The sequence below is a fragment of the Syzygium oleosum genome, unplaced genomic scaffold (genome assembly GCF_021117445.2).
Source record: "Syzygium oleosum isolate NSW1041296 unplaced genomic scaffold, Sole_v2.1 Sole_v2.01, whole genome shotgun sequence".
NCBI classification, from domain to species: domain Eukaryota; kingdom Viridiplantae; phylum Streptophyta; class Magnoliopsida; order Myrtales; family Myrtaceae; genus Syzygium; species Syzygium oleosum.
Window position 1 is genome coordinate 6619239 of NW_026607485.1, and position 17514 is coordinate 6636752.

The 17514-nt window shown below is 37.8% G+C and overlaps 2 protein-coding genes across 4 annotated transcripts; one reads left to right on the plus strand and one right to left on the minus strand.

The window, feature by feature from the left end:
* The first annotated feature begins 6778 nt into the window (after positions 1-6778).
* On the plus strand, positions 6779-12639 carry LOC115685053 (nucleoside hydrolase 3). 2 transcript variants are annotated; one of them, XM_030610047.2, is made up of 13 exons: positions 6779-7041; positions 7188-7481; positions 7865-8044; positions 8199-8309; positions 8691-9026; positions 9168-9344; positions 9435-9719; positions 9875-9997; positions 10141-10338; positions 10489-10727; positions 11148-11352; positions 11663-11968; positions 12080-12639. In XM_030610047.2, the coding sequence occupies exons 2-13, from the start codon at positions 7299-7301 to the stop codon at positions 12383-12385; spliced, it is 2649 nt and encodes an 882-aa protein (XP_030465907.1). In that variant the 5' UTR covers positions 6779-7041; positions 7188-7298; the 3' UTR covers positions 12386-12639. The 2 variants fall into 2 exon arrangements, with proteins under 2 accessions (XP_030465907.1, XP_056174792.1); XM_056318817.1 differs by lacking the exon at positions 6779-7041 and having other exon boundaries at positions 7082-7481.
* Positions 12640-14609: 1970 nt separating this feature from the next.
* Positions 14610-16391, minus strand: LOC115685054 (histidine-containing phosphotransfer protein 1-like). 2 transcript variants are annotated; one of them, XM_056318826.1, is made up of 7 exons: positions 16266-16391; positions 16020-16161; positions 15741-15871; positions 15538-15606; positions 15248-15319; positions 15005-15077; positions 14610-14878 (listed from the first exon to the last, which is right to left on the minus strand). In XM_056318826.1, the coding sequence occupies exons 2-7, from the start codon at positions 16083-16085 to the stop codon at positions 14816-14818; spliced, it is 474 nt and encodes a 157-aa protein (XP_056174801.1). In that variant the 5' UTR covers positions 16086-16161; positions 16266-16391; the 3' UTR covers positions 14610-14815. The 2 variants fall into 2 exon arrangements, with proteins under 2 accessions (XP_056174801.1, XP_030465911.1); XM_030610051.2 differs by having other exon boundaries at positions 16020-16360.
* Between the last annotated feature and the right edge of the window lie 1123 nt (positions 16392-17514).

The window sequence follows — 17514 nt, forward strand, 5'->3', positions numbered from 1 at the left end:
TCTAATCAGATTTTAAGTCATGATTTTGGACACTCTTGATTCATTTTACTTGAGTAAGTGATCATAAAGTAAAACTTATGTGTTTATTCCGTCCGAACACCTGACGTCATAAAGAGAAAAGAGCGGACAGTTCTTGCTCTATGCGCTTTCACTTCATTTGTGCAGGGATAGGACTTCAATGCACTTGTAAGATATGTCGTGAGATGAACTTTGGGATCTAATTGTTTCAATAGGTCAACCATATAAATAAGCAAATTGAAAATGTCGGTTTATCCCAAACTAGTAGATGATCCCAATTCAGTATGCAAATCATCCTATCCTCATGCACCACGACGAGTTTTTTTGAATATGCTGAAGGGTCTGAAATTTATCTATAATATCATCCCTTCCTTATGCACCACGAGTAATTTCATTGCACTTGCTTGCTTGTGAATTTTTTTTCTCTTGTTGACCGTCCATCGATATCATATGTTAGACATGTTTAAATTTTTCTACTCAGAAAAGAAGATATAGCAAGATCCACTGGTTCAGAAGTTGAACCAACCAGCAATAACGGTGTAGAAGTCGAGCATAGAAAAAACTATATTAAATCATGTCAATTTCATGGATTAATGTTTGCAGGCCGATGCGGCTAGACCACAAGAATCAGAGCAGCAAAACAGCTGCAGCATTCAGATTCAAGACAGCCTCTCTTGTGGGCGATGGTTTTATTTTATTTTAAGCTTTTGGTAAACGGTATGTTCATTAAATGATTGCACAAAACTTAGGTCACACAATTCAATTCAAATGGCAAACCAACTTAGAGTACTGGCTATTCAATAAGGCCACCAGATTGCTCAATGGCTCACCAGTCAACGTATTTCTCACGTGGTTGCTCACTTCACCTCCATCTTACGAGAAATCGGTCACATTAAAGGTCGCGGAGCTTAGGGATAAGAGGTGATTCGGTATGTAGAGCCTGCCATTTTCAAAAAAAAAAAAAAAAAAAGCTTAACTCGATAAATTAGAGTTATATATAACTTCATTTGTGCACACCCAGACAATGCAGGGGTGATTTATCGTCAAAGGTTAGAACATTTCAAAAAATAGAAAGGCCGTGTATCGATATATTTTATCAGATGTAAAATTTCTCTTTAACATAAAGAAAAGAAGAAGAAAACTGTTTTATGTTTAGTTGCATTACATTCACCATCATATTTGCATCACCTTCACCATCATATTTGCATCACATATAAATTTTGACAAACGTACTCTCTTCATTTTTTATGATTATGGGGAAAAAAGGAGTGCTTTTTTAAAAATTGGCGATTAATATTTTCATGTCAGAATCATACGATGTCAAAACAGACGCATATATATATATATATATATATATATATATATATATATATATATAGAATTTCTAGTAATTCTACTTCTCGTTTTATACATTGCTTACGGTCTCTTTATTATTTATAATGCTTGCGCTTTTATTTAATTTTATTTATTTAATAATTTTCTGTGTAGAAATCTGCACTTTTGTACTAGAATATATTTTTGCTGTTGCTAAATCTAGAGACATATCTGAGATTCTTTATTTATTTTCTCAATACATTGAATATTTTGAGCATTTAGAACAACGCTGAATTTCTAGTGAGGTGGTTATTCAGTCAACTCAGACAACCCCTCCTGAACATAGAAGAATATGGAAATCAAATTCCATATGACCATCTTTCTTATGGTGAACTAACCTCTTATGTCTATAAAATAGGAACACAATTATGCACTAGTATTCGTCTCCAAAAACAAATCAAGAAAGAACAGAAACTTTCTAAAAAAGGATTAGGAGATTTTTGTGCCCAATATGATCTTTCTTTTGAATCTTTTGAAAAATCCAAATGTTCAGGAAAATGTCTTTCTAAACAAAAGGATCAAAAGAAATTTTATAAGAAACCTTATAAAAGGAAATTCGATAAAAAGTTTTCTAAAAGAAAAGAAAATGATAGTTTTGATCAAACATATATATATATATATATATATATATATATATATATATATATATATATCCGATGTGGGATTTCTCTAACACAACTCATACGTGCATCCTAATAATATATCGAACCTGAATGCTTAATATTTTTCCATCAATTTTATCTCTGAAACTTAAACGTCACATTTATCAAAGAGATCTTATAGCACAATATTCGAATAATAATGTCTAACACATATCAACATATGGCTGTTTCTAAGACTTGTCTTGATTGAATTCATACACGAGCATCCTTTATTTCATGGAAAAATATCAAATAAAGTATGGGTAATTTTCTCAAGAGAACTTAGGATGGATATTGCCTCAAATAAGGTCTTGAAATTGCCAACTTAATCTCAAATAAGGACCTGAGGTGAGGTTGTTTTCTAAAAAAAGAGCATAGATTGGACCTTGTTTTAAATAAGGGACAAACCGGCCTACCTGGCCAATTCTGGTTTAGTTTTAGCAGGAGCTAGTCCAATTCTTGGTTCCACATTTTTGGAACCGGCTATCAACAGTCTAGGGTTTGAAATTTGACCAAACCGGAGAACCGGACCGACATAACCTAATTCATTATATTGTTTACTCTTGCATCTTGAACTTTTTATTGTTTATTTCACTATATGAGTTCGTCTTTTTATGGTTTGTTGCTTTGGCAAATGGGGATTTCTATTGGTACTTTAACCTTCATTTTGCTTGATTAAGCAATGAGTTTGAGACTTCCCAATTGCTATTTCTATTTGTTTTGTACCCACATTTTGCTTCTCAACATCTTGTTGCTATACTATCTTTTGTTGTAACTAACATTTGTCTTAGTTGTAAAAAGGAAATGTTTTACTTCTCGCCGTTTAGTAAGCTAATAGAAAAAGTTTGTTCTTTCATGGAACAAAAAAAATGAGACAAAAAAAAAAAATCGGCTGGTTTCTAAGTAGACCCTAGAACCGAACTAGATCGACAATTTGGATTCCAAGGTCAATTCTAAGGTCTACAAAGTAGGTTTTAGGTTCTAAAAATTGGGAACCGGTTCCAAAATGATGGGTTTCAAGTTAGGTATGGAACTTACCTACCCTAAAATCAGTCACCTCTAAGGCCTAAAGTGAATTTTTATTTCAAACAATGGCCTAAAGTGACAAACTCAGTCTTGAATAAGGCCCAAGTTCACCGGTTGGCCAAAACTTTGATGGCCAACTTGTACGTGTGACTCACATGCTTATTTCGATAGCAAGGGGGCAAAATTAGGGACAATTTGACTCGAAATATTCTGATTTGACCCAGTTTGAAGAAGCGCCAAATCAAAGTTAGGGTTCTTCGACGGTTTTCTTAAGGGTAATTTTCCTCTTAATATCAGTGATGTAGCTTCTCCATTTCGATCTTGTCTTGTGTTCTTGGCTTCTTGATGTTGCCGCCTGAATAAGCAAATGAGTCACGCGTGCAAGTTGGCGAGCTTAGACCTTTATTTAAGATGAAGTTAGCCACTTCATGCCCTTGAGATAATGTTCACCGTGGCCACTTTTTGAAAAAAAAACGGTTTATCTTCGAAACCTTATTTGAAATAAAGTCCACTTTGACCCCATTTTTTGAAAAATAGTCCATTTCAGGTTCTTATTTAAAACTAACTTCATCACTTCAATCCATTATTTGACACAAGATTCATTATGGACTCTCTTTTTAGCAGATGACTCAACTTTAAACCCTTATTTAAATTTTTTCCCTCATTTGATCGAATCGTGGTATATCCATGTTGGTGTATCATTAGCCAATCAATAGCCTACATAAGTTTTAAAGAGTTATTTTGGATTATCCCATGTCACATGCTTCATGTACTAACCACACTTTCTATATACATGCAATCTCATCTCTTCTTGGAGCTTAAATATTTCTTAAAATACACTTTCAAACATAGTATCGAAGCTAAACTTATTTAATTCCCTATGCTCAATTTCATATTTCACTTCAAATGTCCGACCCTCGTTGATATAATTATCATTTGTTCTTCGATCCCATGTGCGTTTTCTATATGATCCCATTCTGGTAAGCTCTTAAGCGAACCGATTCGGTAAAGGACTTGGGACCGCGCAAGCCTAAATTTATTTAATTCCGACCAAGTACGTAGTACCTAATTCCACAACATATAGAAAATGATAATAAATAAATAAAAGTCCCAACTACCAAAACCGTAAAAAGGCAACGACGCATTGATTGAGCCCCCACCAACTGGCCCGATTCGAACATTATGATTTGATAGACGGCCCCCATAAAAAGAACAAAGAAGGGGAAATTCAGAAAGCACAAAACAACAAAATAAAAATTATTAAAGTGGAAGCTTGAAAAAGTAAATTTCACATGAACATATCCACGTGGGAAAAGCATTTGGATTTGATTTGCGACACATGGCATACGTAGGAACGCACAAAGTTGGACAAGGGACATCAGTAGTCCTATCCTTTCGGTCTTTTCATTGAGGACTGTTGAATTTGGATCCCTCCAAACAAGAAAACAAAACAAGAAAAAAAAAACAATTTCGATGACAATTTTACACGTGTAAGCTGCCTCATCAAATTGAAATTGGACCCCATTTTTTGTAGGTATGTCCCTTTCCTCGGATTGTACACACTTTATAAGAATGTCCGCCTACTTTAGATCTGAGAAAAAGGGAAAAACAAACGATGGAAAAGTAGGCAATTTTGGAAAATTCTTACTAGGTCGCATTCATGCACCGGAGACAATCGTATCACGGATTCAACAGCAATAGTCCTTCTTAGATGAGACCAACTAGGGCACTGCAAATCGGGTTAATTTTAATAGGGATTTCGTCCTCTCGAGAAATGCATATTCTTTCTACTCTTGCAGTTCGTTAAAGGATTTTGTTAACGAGTGTCCCTCATTCATATAAAAAAAATTTCGTCATTTTCAAAGCACCATTCTTCGTGTTATGAACAATTGTTGCACTGAAGATAAAAATCTTTCCCTCAACTAGGGGGTTGCATAGAATTCGGGTTGCAATAGGAATTGGTTCATATGTCATGATGCCAATTTATTTCATCACCTTCTTGGATTGAGTTCTGAGCGGGCCGCTAAATTGCTAATCAAACCGTCATATGCCATTGTCCTATATGCATTGTGGTAGAGCGAAATTCGCACTATACAAGCTTTTAACAGCACAAGCAATTAATGATTTTGATACCATCCGTATACACCGAATAAATTCCACACACGAAATCAAGAAATCTTTAAAAATATTCATAAGCTAATGATTTTTTTTATTTAGAGGAAGAGTCTGAACCCACATAGTATCAATCCGTGCGCTGTTCTATGACATGTTCTCGTAGCTGACTTAATATCAAGACAAGCTTAACGAAATTCACAAACTTACCGATTATATCTGCTCTATATAAGACAGGTGAATGGCGCCTTGACTCGAAATTCTTTCAGACTCATGTCTATCATTAAAACGAAAATTAATTGACAATATTGTATATAACGTATAAGATTGTTAAGTCAATAATTTTCGAAATAATTGCAAGAAAATTCTACGAGAATTCTCACTTTCTAAAATTGGAAGTTAAATCTTCCTCATGCTATAACCATTTAATTCTCTTCTTAAACTACTTAAATTTTAAAAAAAAACTCTTTTACCATCTTTTCAAAATCTTTTCATATTTCTCCCCTTTTGCTTTCTTTGTTTATATATTTTTCCTTAGTCAGCAGAAAAATCATTGGCGCTCAGGGGCCAGAAAGGCCAAATCTCGAGCAGAGCATAGTATTCAAGGTCGGGTCAGCGGATTGGTCCAATCACAGGCGCCCACGTGTGTTAAGGTCCAAAAAGTACAGTCACCTCCTTGGAAGACAAAGAATCAACAGCGATGTTCAATCGCCAGATTTTGTCAGCGAAGTTAACGGAAACTGGTCCAAGAATATTGCAGCTCCACCTTTTGAAAAAAAAGGGGAGGCAAAAAAATCACCCTTTCTTTTCGCGTTTCATCTCTGGTCTCTTATTCACGGATCAAGAGGATCTCCACGTGGGGACCCTTCATCAAGACAATGGTGGCAACTCATGACGTGTGATCATCACAGCATAATTGCAGTTAGCAGTCCACCACAGAGAGAGAGAGAGAGAGAGAGAGAGGAAAAGGGACCAAGATTTGATGCCAAGAATTGAGAATTTGCAGCATAATGAACGTGATATGAACTTTAATCCTTATATTAATGAAAAGTCAAAGCACACCCCCAGAATAAGAAAAGAAGAAAGGAGATCCCCACCCCCCATTTCCACCCCACTCATTGGCCTTGTGCTCAAATGGGATGCCCAATAAGCACTGGCATTAAGAATGGGAATTATTCAGAATCAATGCTGGATGATGTTCTTCAACTGCCTCTGCCGTGTGCGTGTGCACAAATCAAAGTCAATGGTCGTCGTCGTCTTTTAGCAAACCGTGTCTGTTTCTTGATCGGCTTGTTGGCCTCCCTTTGACATGTCTTGAGCCCTAGGTGATAAGATGGCTGATAGCCCTTTGTAGCTTCTGTGAAATTCCAATTTGAAAGGAACGGTCTAAAATCGAGGAGTTGTGTCGCGCGAGGAAGATGCATAACAATAGGAGCGTGGCTGTTTCGTTTGAATTTGCATATCGAGAACACTGTGCTAAAAGAAGCGGGTTGCATTAGTAACATCATTATGACATTATGCCATTAAGCTCCTCACTTTCTCAATACCAGCAAGATCTTGCATAGTGGATATGCAATGGTGGCCCAAGCAACGCAGAGGAAGCAGTGGCCACCTACAACTGTGACAGCAATTGATTGACTTCAATCACGTCCACGACCCATCCCCATGATGTCTCTAACAACACCCAAAACTCCTCCCTACAGCCGAACATATTTTGTTTTGTTTTAATTTTATTGTGTCTGTGATGTCTATAAATCTTGTGCTCCGTCTTCCGAGTCCTGAGAATCTGGCACCCGTAAGCAATGAGAACACGGCTCTCTCTTCTCACGCCGCCACTTTCGCCTTCTCCCCTAACGTGCTCTCTCTACAAGTAATGGCATCGATTTCTTACATTTTCTTACTCATTTCATTTGATCTCTCTCTCTCTGTTCTAAGTTGGGCTGTGCGGAGTTTATGATAAGTCCAATTCTCTTTGTTGCTTATATTGGTTTTCGTGTGTTTGTTGGGTTCTTTCAGGATTGAAATGGATGAAACAGTTCATTGCTGATCAAAAAGCTTGTTCTTGATACTCTTGTGGCAGACCCTTTTTAATTTTTTTTTTCTGGGTTGGGATTTGAAAATCCAAAAATGGTGGTGTTGCAGAGGAATTTCTGGGTAGCTCTAGTATCGATTATAGGGATTCTTGGAGCATTTTCTTGCACTGTGGATGGTGTGCCGCGTCGGATTCTTTTGGACACTGATGTGGATACAGATGATTTCTTTGCTCTCTTGTACCTTCTGAAGCTCAACAGATCAGAATTTGAACTTGAGGTGAGCATTTGTGTTTTTCTTTCTTATCTTCTTTCTTACGGATGTTAATCAAAGGTTCTTTTTGTTTTTTGGGTGATTTTTGTTCTTGTTCTTGAAAATCCTTCCTGTTAGTGGTGGTTAATACTGATTCTTCGTTTTTTGATAGTCCTTGTATATGGTAACTGAAGAAATCTTCATTCAAGATTCATGTAAAGACCTAAGTTTTTCAATTGGCACCATCCTGAATGAATGTGTATGTACCATTTTGCGAATTAAGTAAGTTTTTTTCTTCTGCTTTCCAGTAGGAACTTGTAACTACCGTCATCATTTACTCTGTCCTTCTCGATTCTCTGCGATTGCGGATAAGATGATATCGCCTGTATTTACCATCCGGATGTATGTAGGCGGTCACCATTAACGCGAATGCATGGACTGATGCGGGCCATGCCGTGAATCAAATTTACGACATACTTTATATGATGGGTCGCGACGATATCCCTGTTGGTGTGGGAGGCGAAGGGGGTATACTGAAAGATGGCACCATTCTCCCAAATGTTGGAGGATATCTACCCATCATTGAGCAGGTACGAACTGTCCATTCCCAATGACTTATTGAATCTTAGCTGCGGAATTGTCTGCATCACACAATCCGGAATCATAGAAACCACAAAGTGAAAGTGTTCCGTATTTGTTATGCATAAGAAATGCGCTTGCTTACTATAAGCTACTTGATGGCAGGGTCTTTCGACAGCAGGTTATTGCAGATACAGACAAGCGATTCCTATAGGCCTTGGAGGCCGATTGGATATTGACTCGAACTTTGGAATCAGAAAGGCATTTCTTCCCCAGGTAAAGATCGTCATTTTCCTGCAGTAGGTGCGCACTTATCCTTTATTGAGCTTCTCGTTGTAGTTGCTGAGTCTCATATTAATTCTTCGTGCCTCCTGTGAGTTTCTATTGTGCTTTGGCCGATGCGATTCGTAATGCCTCAAGACACTTTTGACCAAACCTCTTATCATGGTTCGGACATATGCTCGAGAAAAAAATCATAGTAAGATTTTGCGATCTACAAAAAAGGGAAAACTTCAGGCTGCATTGTTGTCATTATAATAGTTGTGTTCTCATCAAGGCATGAGCGAGTTAGCAATACATTGATAGAGCCCTGGCTTCCTTATCTTCTTCATAATCAAGTGGTTATTATGTATGGCTTCTAATAGTTAGTATATTCAGGGGAACAGAAAATATGCACCTCTTCGGCAGCCAACAGCTCAGCAGGTTTTGATTGATAAAATATCTGCGGGGCCTATCTCTGTTTTCTTAATAGGAGCGCACACGAATTTCGCCGTTTTTCTCATGAGTAATCCGCATCTGAAGAAGAACATTGAGCATATTTATGTAATGGGTGGTGGCGTGAGGTCGAAGAACCCGACTGGTTGCTGCCCATCAAATTCTAGCTCAACTTGCCAGCCTCAGCAATGTGGCGACGCCGGTAATTTGTTCACAGATTACACCAGCAATCCTTATGCAGAGTTCAATATCTTTGGAGATCCTTTTGCAGCTTACCAGGTTAAGTAAAAAGTAACAGCTCTTAGAAGTGTCTATCTTCTACAAATTCAAACGGTAGTTCAAGTGCTTATTCATGGATAATGTACCTGAAGAGGCAAAAAATGGCTGCATGTGACGGTGACACATTTGGTCTTATCACAGGTGATTCATTCCGGTATTGCGGTGACCCTTGTGCCTCTGGACGCAACAAACACAATACCAATAAATCAGAAATTCTTTGAGACTTTTGAGCAAAGTCAAAGTACTTATGAGGCTCAATACTGCTTCCAGTCCTTGAAAATGGCTCATGATACGTGGTTTGACAACCAATTCTATACGGTAAGTGCATTCCATTAAGCAGAATATTGGACACGAATGATTTAGTACTAACTCAAGGTGATGACTGCAAACTACTTATATTTCCTGCAGAGCTATTTCATGTGGGACTCCTTTACATCCGGTGTGGCAGTCTCAATGATGAAGAATGGGCATAATAACAACGGGGAGAATGAATTTGCAGTAATGGAGTACATGAATATAACCGTGGTTACTTCGAACGAACCTTACGGGATATCAGATGGATCGAATCCATTCTTCGACGGCCTCAAAGTTCCGAAGTTTCATTTTAAAAAGGGTGGTGTGCATAGCGGTCATGTACAGACAGGACTTCGCGACCCGTTTTGTATTGTGAAAAATAGCAAAGGAAAATGCAAGGTAGCTTTTCTCTTTTGGTTGTTTTATACAAAATTGCTTGGCCTAAGCTTTTTCTATCTTACGTGACATTCTGACCTGAAATCTGAGCTTTACTTATATCAGCTAGAACTTCTCATGGTTCTTATTGATCATCTTTTGTGGCAAACATGAAACAGGATGGTTACACAGAAGAGACCACTGGTCCAGAGTCAGTGCGCGTTCTTGTTGCAACAAGGGCCAAACCTAATCAGGATGGCGAGAGCCCACTCGATAGAGAGTTTTTCAGAAGCTTTTTGGACGTAAGTCCGTTGCTAAAATATGCAAGTATACTTTCTCAAATTTTTTCATGTCACCTTTCTCTGTGAATTTTATTTCCAAAATTTATCTTCTCATGCATTTACAAACATCAAAAAGTGTAAATCATTTTCCATTTATATTACAGGTTCTAAACAACCCTCTACAGACAGGGAGGTTCAACTTTACAACCCAATTTCCTTACTACAAGCAAGTTCTTTACAACCCAGATTTGAGGACTAAAAAGCTGGGAAAGCCCGTAATCTTTGACATGGATATGAGTGCGGGAGATTTTATTGCCCTGTTTTATCTTCTCAAAGTTCCTATGGAAGTAATCAATCTCAAGGTTAGACATTCGATCCTCTTAATCTAATTTTGTCAAGTTTCTTTGGAACATCATGTTCCTAGTCTACTACAGTTGCCTAGTCCTTGAAGAAATATGCAAACACCCTCATGCTAGATCAGGTTAATCTGAATTTTGTACATAATGATGCAGGCGATACTAGTAAGTCCTACAGGATGGGCAAATGCAGCAACAATTGACATCATATATGACATGCTACACATGATGGGTCGAGATGACATTCCAGTTGGTCTGGGCAATGCGTTTGCACTGAATCAGTCAGCAGTAGGTGACTGCAAGTATGTCAAGGCCATCCCACACGGGAGTGGTGGTTTCCTCGATTCAGACACTCTCTATGGATTGGCTCGTACTTTGCCCCGAAGCCCCAGAAGGTATCTCTATGTTCTCACACGAAGCCATGAATGTGGCTTATTTTGATGCCCGATGTTGACATCGTCAGATTTAGATTCTTCAAAGGAAAGATGTATTGTCATTAAAATAAGATGAAGTATGATGCAGAGTAAGTGGTTAGAAGACGGATTCGGGCAGCGACGATAATGCAGTTAGCAATTTAATTGTTTGATCTATCGATGTTATTTACAAATTTTATGATACTAGCTAGAGATTTATAGTGCGAACTAATGGAGACCCCTGCTCTAGGAGTTAATGTCGAGAAGCTAATTAACACAAAACTGTTGTGTTGCTAATTTTGCTGCTGTGCATTCTTATTGTTCCTTCACATTGGTGCTGAGTTGCTGACGATTTGTCATTTCTATAACCGAGGACGATAATTGATATTTCTTTTGTTCCAGATACACGGCAGAGAATTCAGTAAAATATGGAGCTCCTCGAGATACCGATCACCCTCAACTTAGGCAACCATTAGCTCTGGAGATCTGGAATTCGGTTGTAAGCTCACTGAAGCCGGGATCAAAGATAACCATATTGACGAACGGACCTCTGACGAATTTAGCGAATATTATTTTAGCGAATGAAACTGCAACCCACTTCATTCAGGTCGGTAGATTTTGACAGATTTTATCTTGTCTTTTTGTTTTCCTTTCCAAAATGACTAGGTGTCAACATCATAGGATGAATTTTGAATGTCACGGTAGATGAAATATGAAGACAGTGGAACCCCAGGAAAATCAAAAGCGTCTTGAGGAAATGAGCTCTTATGCGCCATTCCCATCATTTCACTCAAAATGCTGCTTCAGATCATACAAGCAATAGCTCTGTTCCTTTTCTTTTGGCTCTTTTTCTAGGGAAGACAATTGTATTTGTTTTCCCGCTCCAATGCTAATCCTTCGCTTCATATTTTCTCCAGGATGTATACGTAGTCGGAGGGCACATCAACCGCAGTATCTCAGACAGAGGAAACGTTTTCACAATTCTCTCTAACAGATATGCAGAACTTAATATGTTCCTTGACCCACTGGCTGCGAAGACAGTCTTCAACTCTGACGTAAATGTGACACTAATTCCTCTTGGAGTCCAGCGCAGAATCAGCTCGTTTTCCGATGTCCTCAAAGCACTAGACAAGACGGAGAGAACACCGGAAGCTCTATTTGTCTCCCGCCTTCTCTCAAGGCTAGGCTGGCTGAAGAAAAATCACAACAGATATAAACATATGGTAAAAGTATTAATTTTTTCGACCTCATAGTTTGATTTTTCCCGTCCCATCTAGTAATTGCTAAACCAGTATTATGTCTTTTCATTAACAATCTCTGTTTTTGTTCTGCAGGATATATTCTTGGGTGAAGTCCTTGGTGCAGTGATCTTGGCCGGTGATCATTCCTCTCTAAAGCCGACCTTCTCCATCAAGGCCATCAAAGTATTCACTGAAGGTGTCGAATCCAAAGACGGGTACACCTATATTGACAACGCCGGTAAATCAGCGAAACTATTGGAAAATGTGGATCCTCAGGCTTTCTACGACCTATTTTCACACGAACTTGGCAATGAGAAGCAGTCTGCTGTAATAGGAAGCTTTGATGACCAGAAAAGAATGTGGAGCACGCCTTCAAATCGGACAGATAGTTCATCGTAACACCCTGTTCTTATCGACGTTCTTCGACTATAGGAAACAAAAAGTGTTCATTTTTAGTCTTGAGATAGAACAGATTCACTAGCAATTGTGATTTCCTTCATAGAAGAAGCTTAAAACTGTCACATCTCCAAATTACAGTTATGCTTTGTTATCCATCTCAATGTAAAGAAACAATTTGTAACACCAAAAGTACAAGAAACATACGCTTACTTACCAATACATGAATAATAATTCTACCAATATTTAGTTTTGTCCATCCTTAGTTGCTTAAATATGTTTTTCCCCTACACACAGGATTTTCAAATCTTTTGACTCGATTAACTCTATGCAAACCACCCATTGAGGTGCATCAGCACTCAGCGGTTACATAAGTATGTTAATATTCTTTATTCAACAAATCTAGGCTTCTTTTATGCCATGACTCACTGTGCTCGAGTGCAGCAAAAGTATTGAATCAGACAGAACCAGAAGTAAATGATGTTATCTCTAGTGGGAGAATTACTTTTGGGCAAATTTTCTCCCTTCTTTTGACTTCAACCTTCAAAGTCATCAGATACTGGTGAATTGTGTGGCAGAGATGATAATATTCCTGAAGCACAAAGAAGAACGAGGGGGCCTCCTTTATCAATCCCCTTGACCTTTTCTTGCACTTTTTTTGTGTGGAAGAATCCACTTAATTTTGTTTTTTTATTGTAAAAGCAGTCGTGTCTATTCTCCTCGCCGCTCTCTTTGCAATGATGCCTCCTATCATCTTTCTGATGAGCTTTCTTGACTATAAAACGCCCTTTTGTTGCATCATTGCATTATGGATGCTAGGCACGAAGTTATAATACTATATTCATCCATTAACTTAGTCTTTGTGTGCCTGTGTTGTGTTTTAAAGACACCTGTGATTGGTCATTTATTTAGTGAAGGTGCGGCAACAATTTAGCTTGCTTCAACATATCAGTGTTTAGCCCTAGAAGGGCTTGGATTTTGCTTAGTGAACGGTAACAATCAGTGATTGATTCTTGACCCCTCCTCCACTTTGGCAATATTAAACGCATAAAAGCAACCTGTTCTAGCTGATATGTTTAAAATTCTAATCCTTTTGGGTTTAGAATATCTTTAGACTTCTCAACATGCCTATCCACAAATCTTGTCTTTTTTTTTTCAGGACTAAAGAGAGATGACCATTTTGACATACAGGAAATGAGGTTTTCTGATTCGAATTGATTCGAATTAGCCAACTCTAGTTACACCAGTTCAATGGTTTTTCATAAGTTTAACTGGCTTGAGGGTCAGTTCTTCATCATTTCTCTTGACCCAAGTTTCAATTTTTTGCCCCTCAACCGAAGACAAATTGTCATCCAAAGCTATTCAACCGGCAATTTTGATTGGGTGACGATTCTTTCATGCAGAATATTTCAATCCAAAAGCAAAAGTTTATCCTCTTCCATGTTTTTGAGCCTGTGCAGTTTCACTGCCTCAGATTTCCACTTCTGTCCAAATCAAACAAAACAAGAAGCACAATAAGACAAGAAAAGGAACCGTATCCTGCAAAAGAGACTCGAATCCCGGAAGTTCCTCCCAGAAAAACAAGTAGGAGCACTTTTTCTAGGAATTTACACTGTGCTAAAGCATTATATAAAGTGATCCTGAAAGAGAGGGAAAAAAAACAGAAGAGATAAAAAGCTCTTTTCCCTGTGAAAAGTTTTGTTTTGTTCTTCCAGCTGGGTCCTTCTATGGTCCCTATATTTTCCCAATGATATTATGATTTGGGTGATATGCATTGTGAGTAATTTCGATACTTATGTACAGATACTTAAAATTCCAATGACCGATAGAGATTTATTTTTTCATGCTCCAACCACGATCGAACGGTTCTCCGGACTAAAAATCCCGACTTCAAAGTGCTTTTGCACGGGAGCTTCAGGCCATAAAGTGGTCTATCCGAGCTCTCTCTCTCTCTCTCTCTCAACTTATGCCACAGCCTGTATCTCAACTATTCCCATCCTCTCAACAAGGGAGTGCGCTTGCAATGCTTATGTTGGAATCATAGATCAACCTCGTAGAGGCAGATTCGGTTTCCAGTGACATTAACATACCGAAGAATAATCTTTAGCATGTGGCAATAAATCATAATATCAACTTATATGAGGGCCGACGTGGTGTAAATACTACCTGATGACAATATATCTTTCTCCATCCCAGCAGAATCCACCACAACTAGCAAGATTGCATCTCCCATAGCAAGCCTCATATTCCATCACATTTCCATTAGCTTCATTTTCTCATCGATCATATGGCAAAAGAAGAAAAACAGAGAGATTAAGCTTGTTTACTAGCATTCAAGCTTAGTAGTTGCAAACATTATACATGCTGAGCCTAAGCAGTATCATAGCTTCTAGATGCTTCTTCTTCTTCTTCAAAACAAGCCCATTATTGCCATCAAAGGATTGGTTGTTGCACTGTTGGGATCGACCCACCAGCAGCCACAACTTGTTGCTCCAGCTGCAATCAAGTTTGAAACAAGCCAACGAAAATCAGATTGATTCGCAAAAGTAGACTGGAATTTTTTTCCAGTCTTTGAAGTAGATCAGTTGAAAGAAATTATTAAACGAATTTCTCTATACCCACCTTGAAAAGAGTTTCAAGCTTGCTTTTCACAAGGAGGAATTCTTGTTTCATTTGTTGCAGACATCTCAGGCACCTGCAACAAAATTCATCTCTTTCCACGTGATCTTGAGGTTTCATAAGCCCATTCTGTTCCTATGTTCCTTACAATATCTATGGCTACACAAAATGATATTTTTTTTATAGGAAAGAGAAAAGGCAGATAACTTCACATTCACAAACAAAAGATTTCTGCAAAAAACTCACCCAGGAATGTTTTTCTCCTGGCAGAAGTTTCGGAAGACCATGCAGGCATTCTTAACTCTTTCTGCTCCTATGCTGTCAACCAAAGTAATCGACTTTCTCATCACCCATTGCAAATAACTTTATGTCTCTACAATCCAAAGCTTAACATTTCACCTTTTCAAATGAAATGCCACTCTCAGGAAAAGCAATTCAAGAAAGTGACATTATTCCAGAAAATCTTTTTTTTGAAAAAAAATAAATGAATAAAAGTTGACTCATTCATTTGAAGAAAGGAGGAGATTTATCTATACCTGGAACTACTGCCCTTCAATTGGTGAACATGAGCATCCACCCTTTTGAAGTCCACATTTTGCTGAGCTCTATATTAGAGAGAGAGATTAATAAACTTTTCAGAGGATGAAGCAAACTAAAAAGCCCCAGGAATGCTGAAGAGATAATGAACAGAGCATCGAGAAACGGAGCAAAAAGCAAATAAGATGGTAAATGTGATTACAGATCTCTGGAGAGATCATTGAGCAGCTTCTCTGAATCAGTGAAGAAAAGAGACACCACTTCCACTACAAAATCTGGGTTGCTCTCATCTTGCAGTTCCTGAAGCTGTAAGTACTGAGAATCCAGAATCCCCTACTCTCACCCAAAAGACAAAAAACAAGCACATCATAAAGCAAAAAAACAAAAAAAAGAAAGAACTTTGACAGATCAACCTAATGCAAGAGCAGAGAGAAAGAGACAGAACCGCTTGAGATTCCACATGAATTTGTGTGATTCTTACCTCTTTGAACAGGGCGTTCGTATAATCAGCCAACCTCCTCTGCATTTGCATCAGACCCACATCCATGCTCTGATCCGTCGTTCCTCACACCCTCCAAACCAACACGCGCTCACACGGAACAACACAAGACAGACCACTTTGTCTGTAAGCCAATAAGTGGCGGGTTTAAATAAAGAAACAGAGAAAAAATCTCTGCAGATCCTGTGGAACAACTGTTCAAACGGAGGCCATAAATGCTAAAGAAACCTTGAAAGCGATTTGATGAATTTATGTGCACGGGCAAAAACGCGAACTTTACTTGGTTTTGCGGACGTGGTTGGTTGATAAAGGGCCCGAAGCTCTCAACGATGCTTTGGATTCGTGCTTTTATTGTTGTTTTTTGGATTGCTGCCGGTCTCCTCTCTTTTTGTCTGTTGTCTAGAATCCTGCCAAACTCTCGCTTGACCTAAAAATTGACAAAAACATAAAAATAACCTTAAAATTACATATATATATATATGTATATGTATATGTATGTATGTATGTATGTATGTATGTATGTGTGTATGTACGCATATGTTATATGTCCCAAAGAAAGTTTACAACATCGCGTACAATAATATGAATATTGATACAAATGAAATTTTTTAGTACATCCGTATGAAGAATATTTATGTCTTATGAAATCACTAAATCTTCAAGGATCTGAACATTCAAATAAAGAACAATATAATAAATTGTAAAATGAAGGAGTTATTGAGAATATGATGTTTATTTTTTGCCGGTGAAGAAAATAGAATTGAGAGGGAGAAGGGAGGCAAATTTGTGGGGTTTTGGGAGATAGTAGGGATCGGGAAAAAGTTTATATCACGATGAGACTTTTAATTGAGTAGATAATAACTTTTATGAAGGGATCGAATGGAACATCTTAAGAGAAATTCATCGGTGAAGACCGCATATTTGTTCTTTAAATTTTTAGCATATTAGATAAAAGAAGAGCGATTTCTTGTGTTGAAAAAGGGGAAAGAAAGCAGCTGAGTGCTTGTTGAGGAACAATGGGGTGCTGAAAAGTGGGTGATGTCCAACTACGACCATAACCGTAAAAGAAATATGAAATATTCTAGGGTTAATACTACGAACAATCAACTGTGATAAATTTACCAAAACTAATTTTTCGATCACTAAAATCCCCAAATTAGTATATCTGTGACAAATCTACCCTCCGTTAATTTCCATTAAATTTTGCCATTAAATTGCTGAGTTGGATGATACGTGGCAGTTGACAGGTATACCAGTTTTGGGTTTTATTCTCCGTTCTTCATAAGTGTATTAATTTATGATTTTTCGTGATATTAATCCAATTTAACAGAAACTAATGGAGGGTAAATTTATCATAAATGTACCGGTTTAGGGTTGTTGATGGTAAAAAAATTAGTTTGGGATAAATTTGTCATAGATGTACCGGTTTGGGATTTTTGGTGGTCAAAAAATTAGTTTGAAATTAATTTGTCACAAG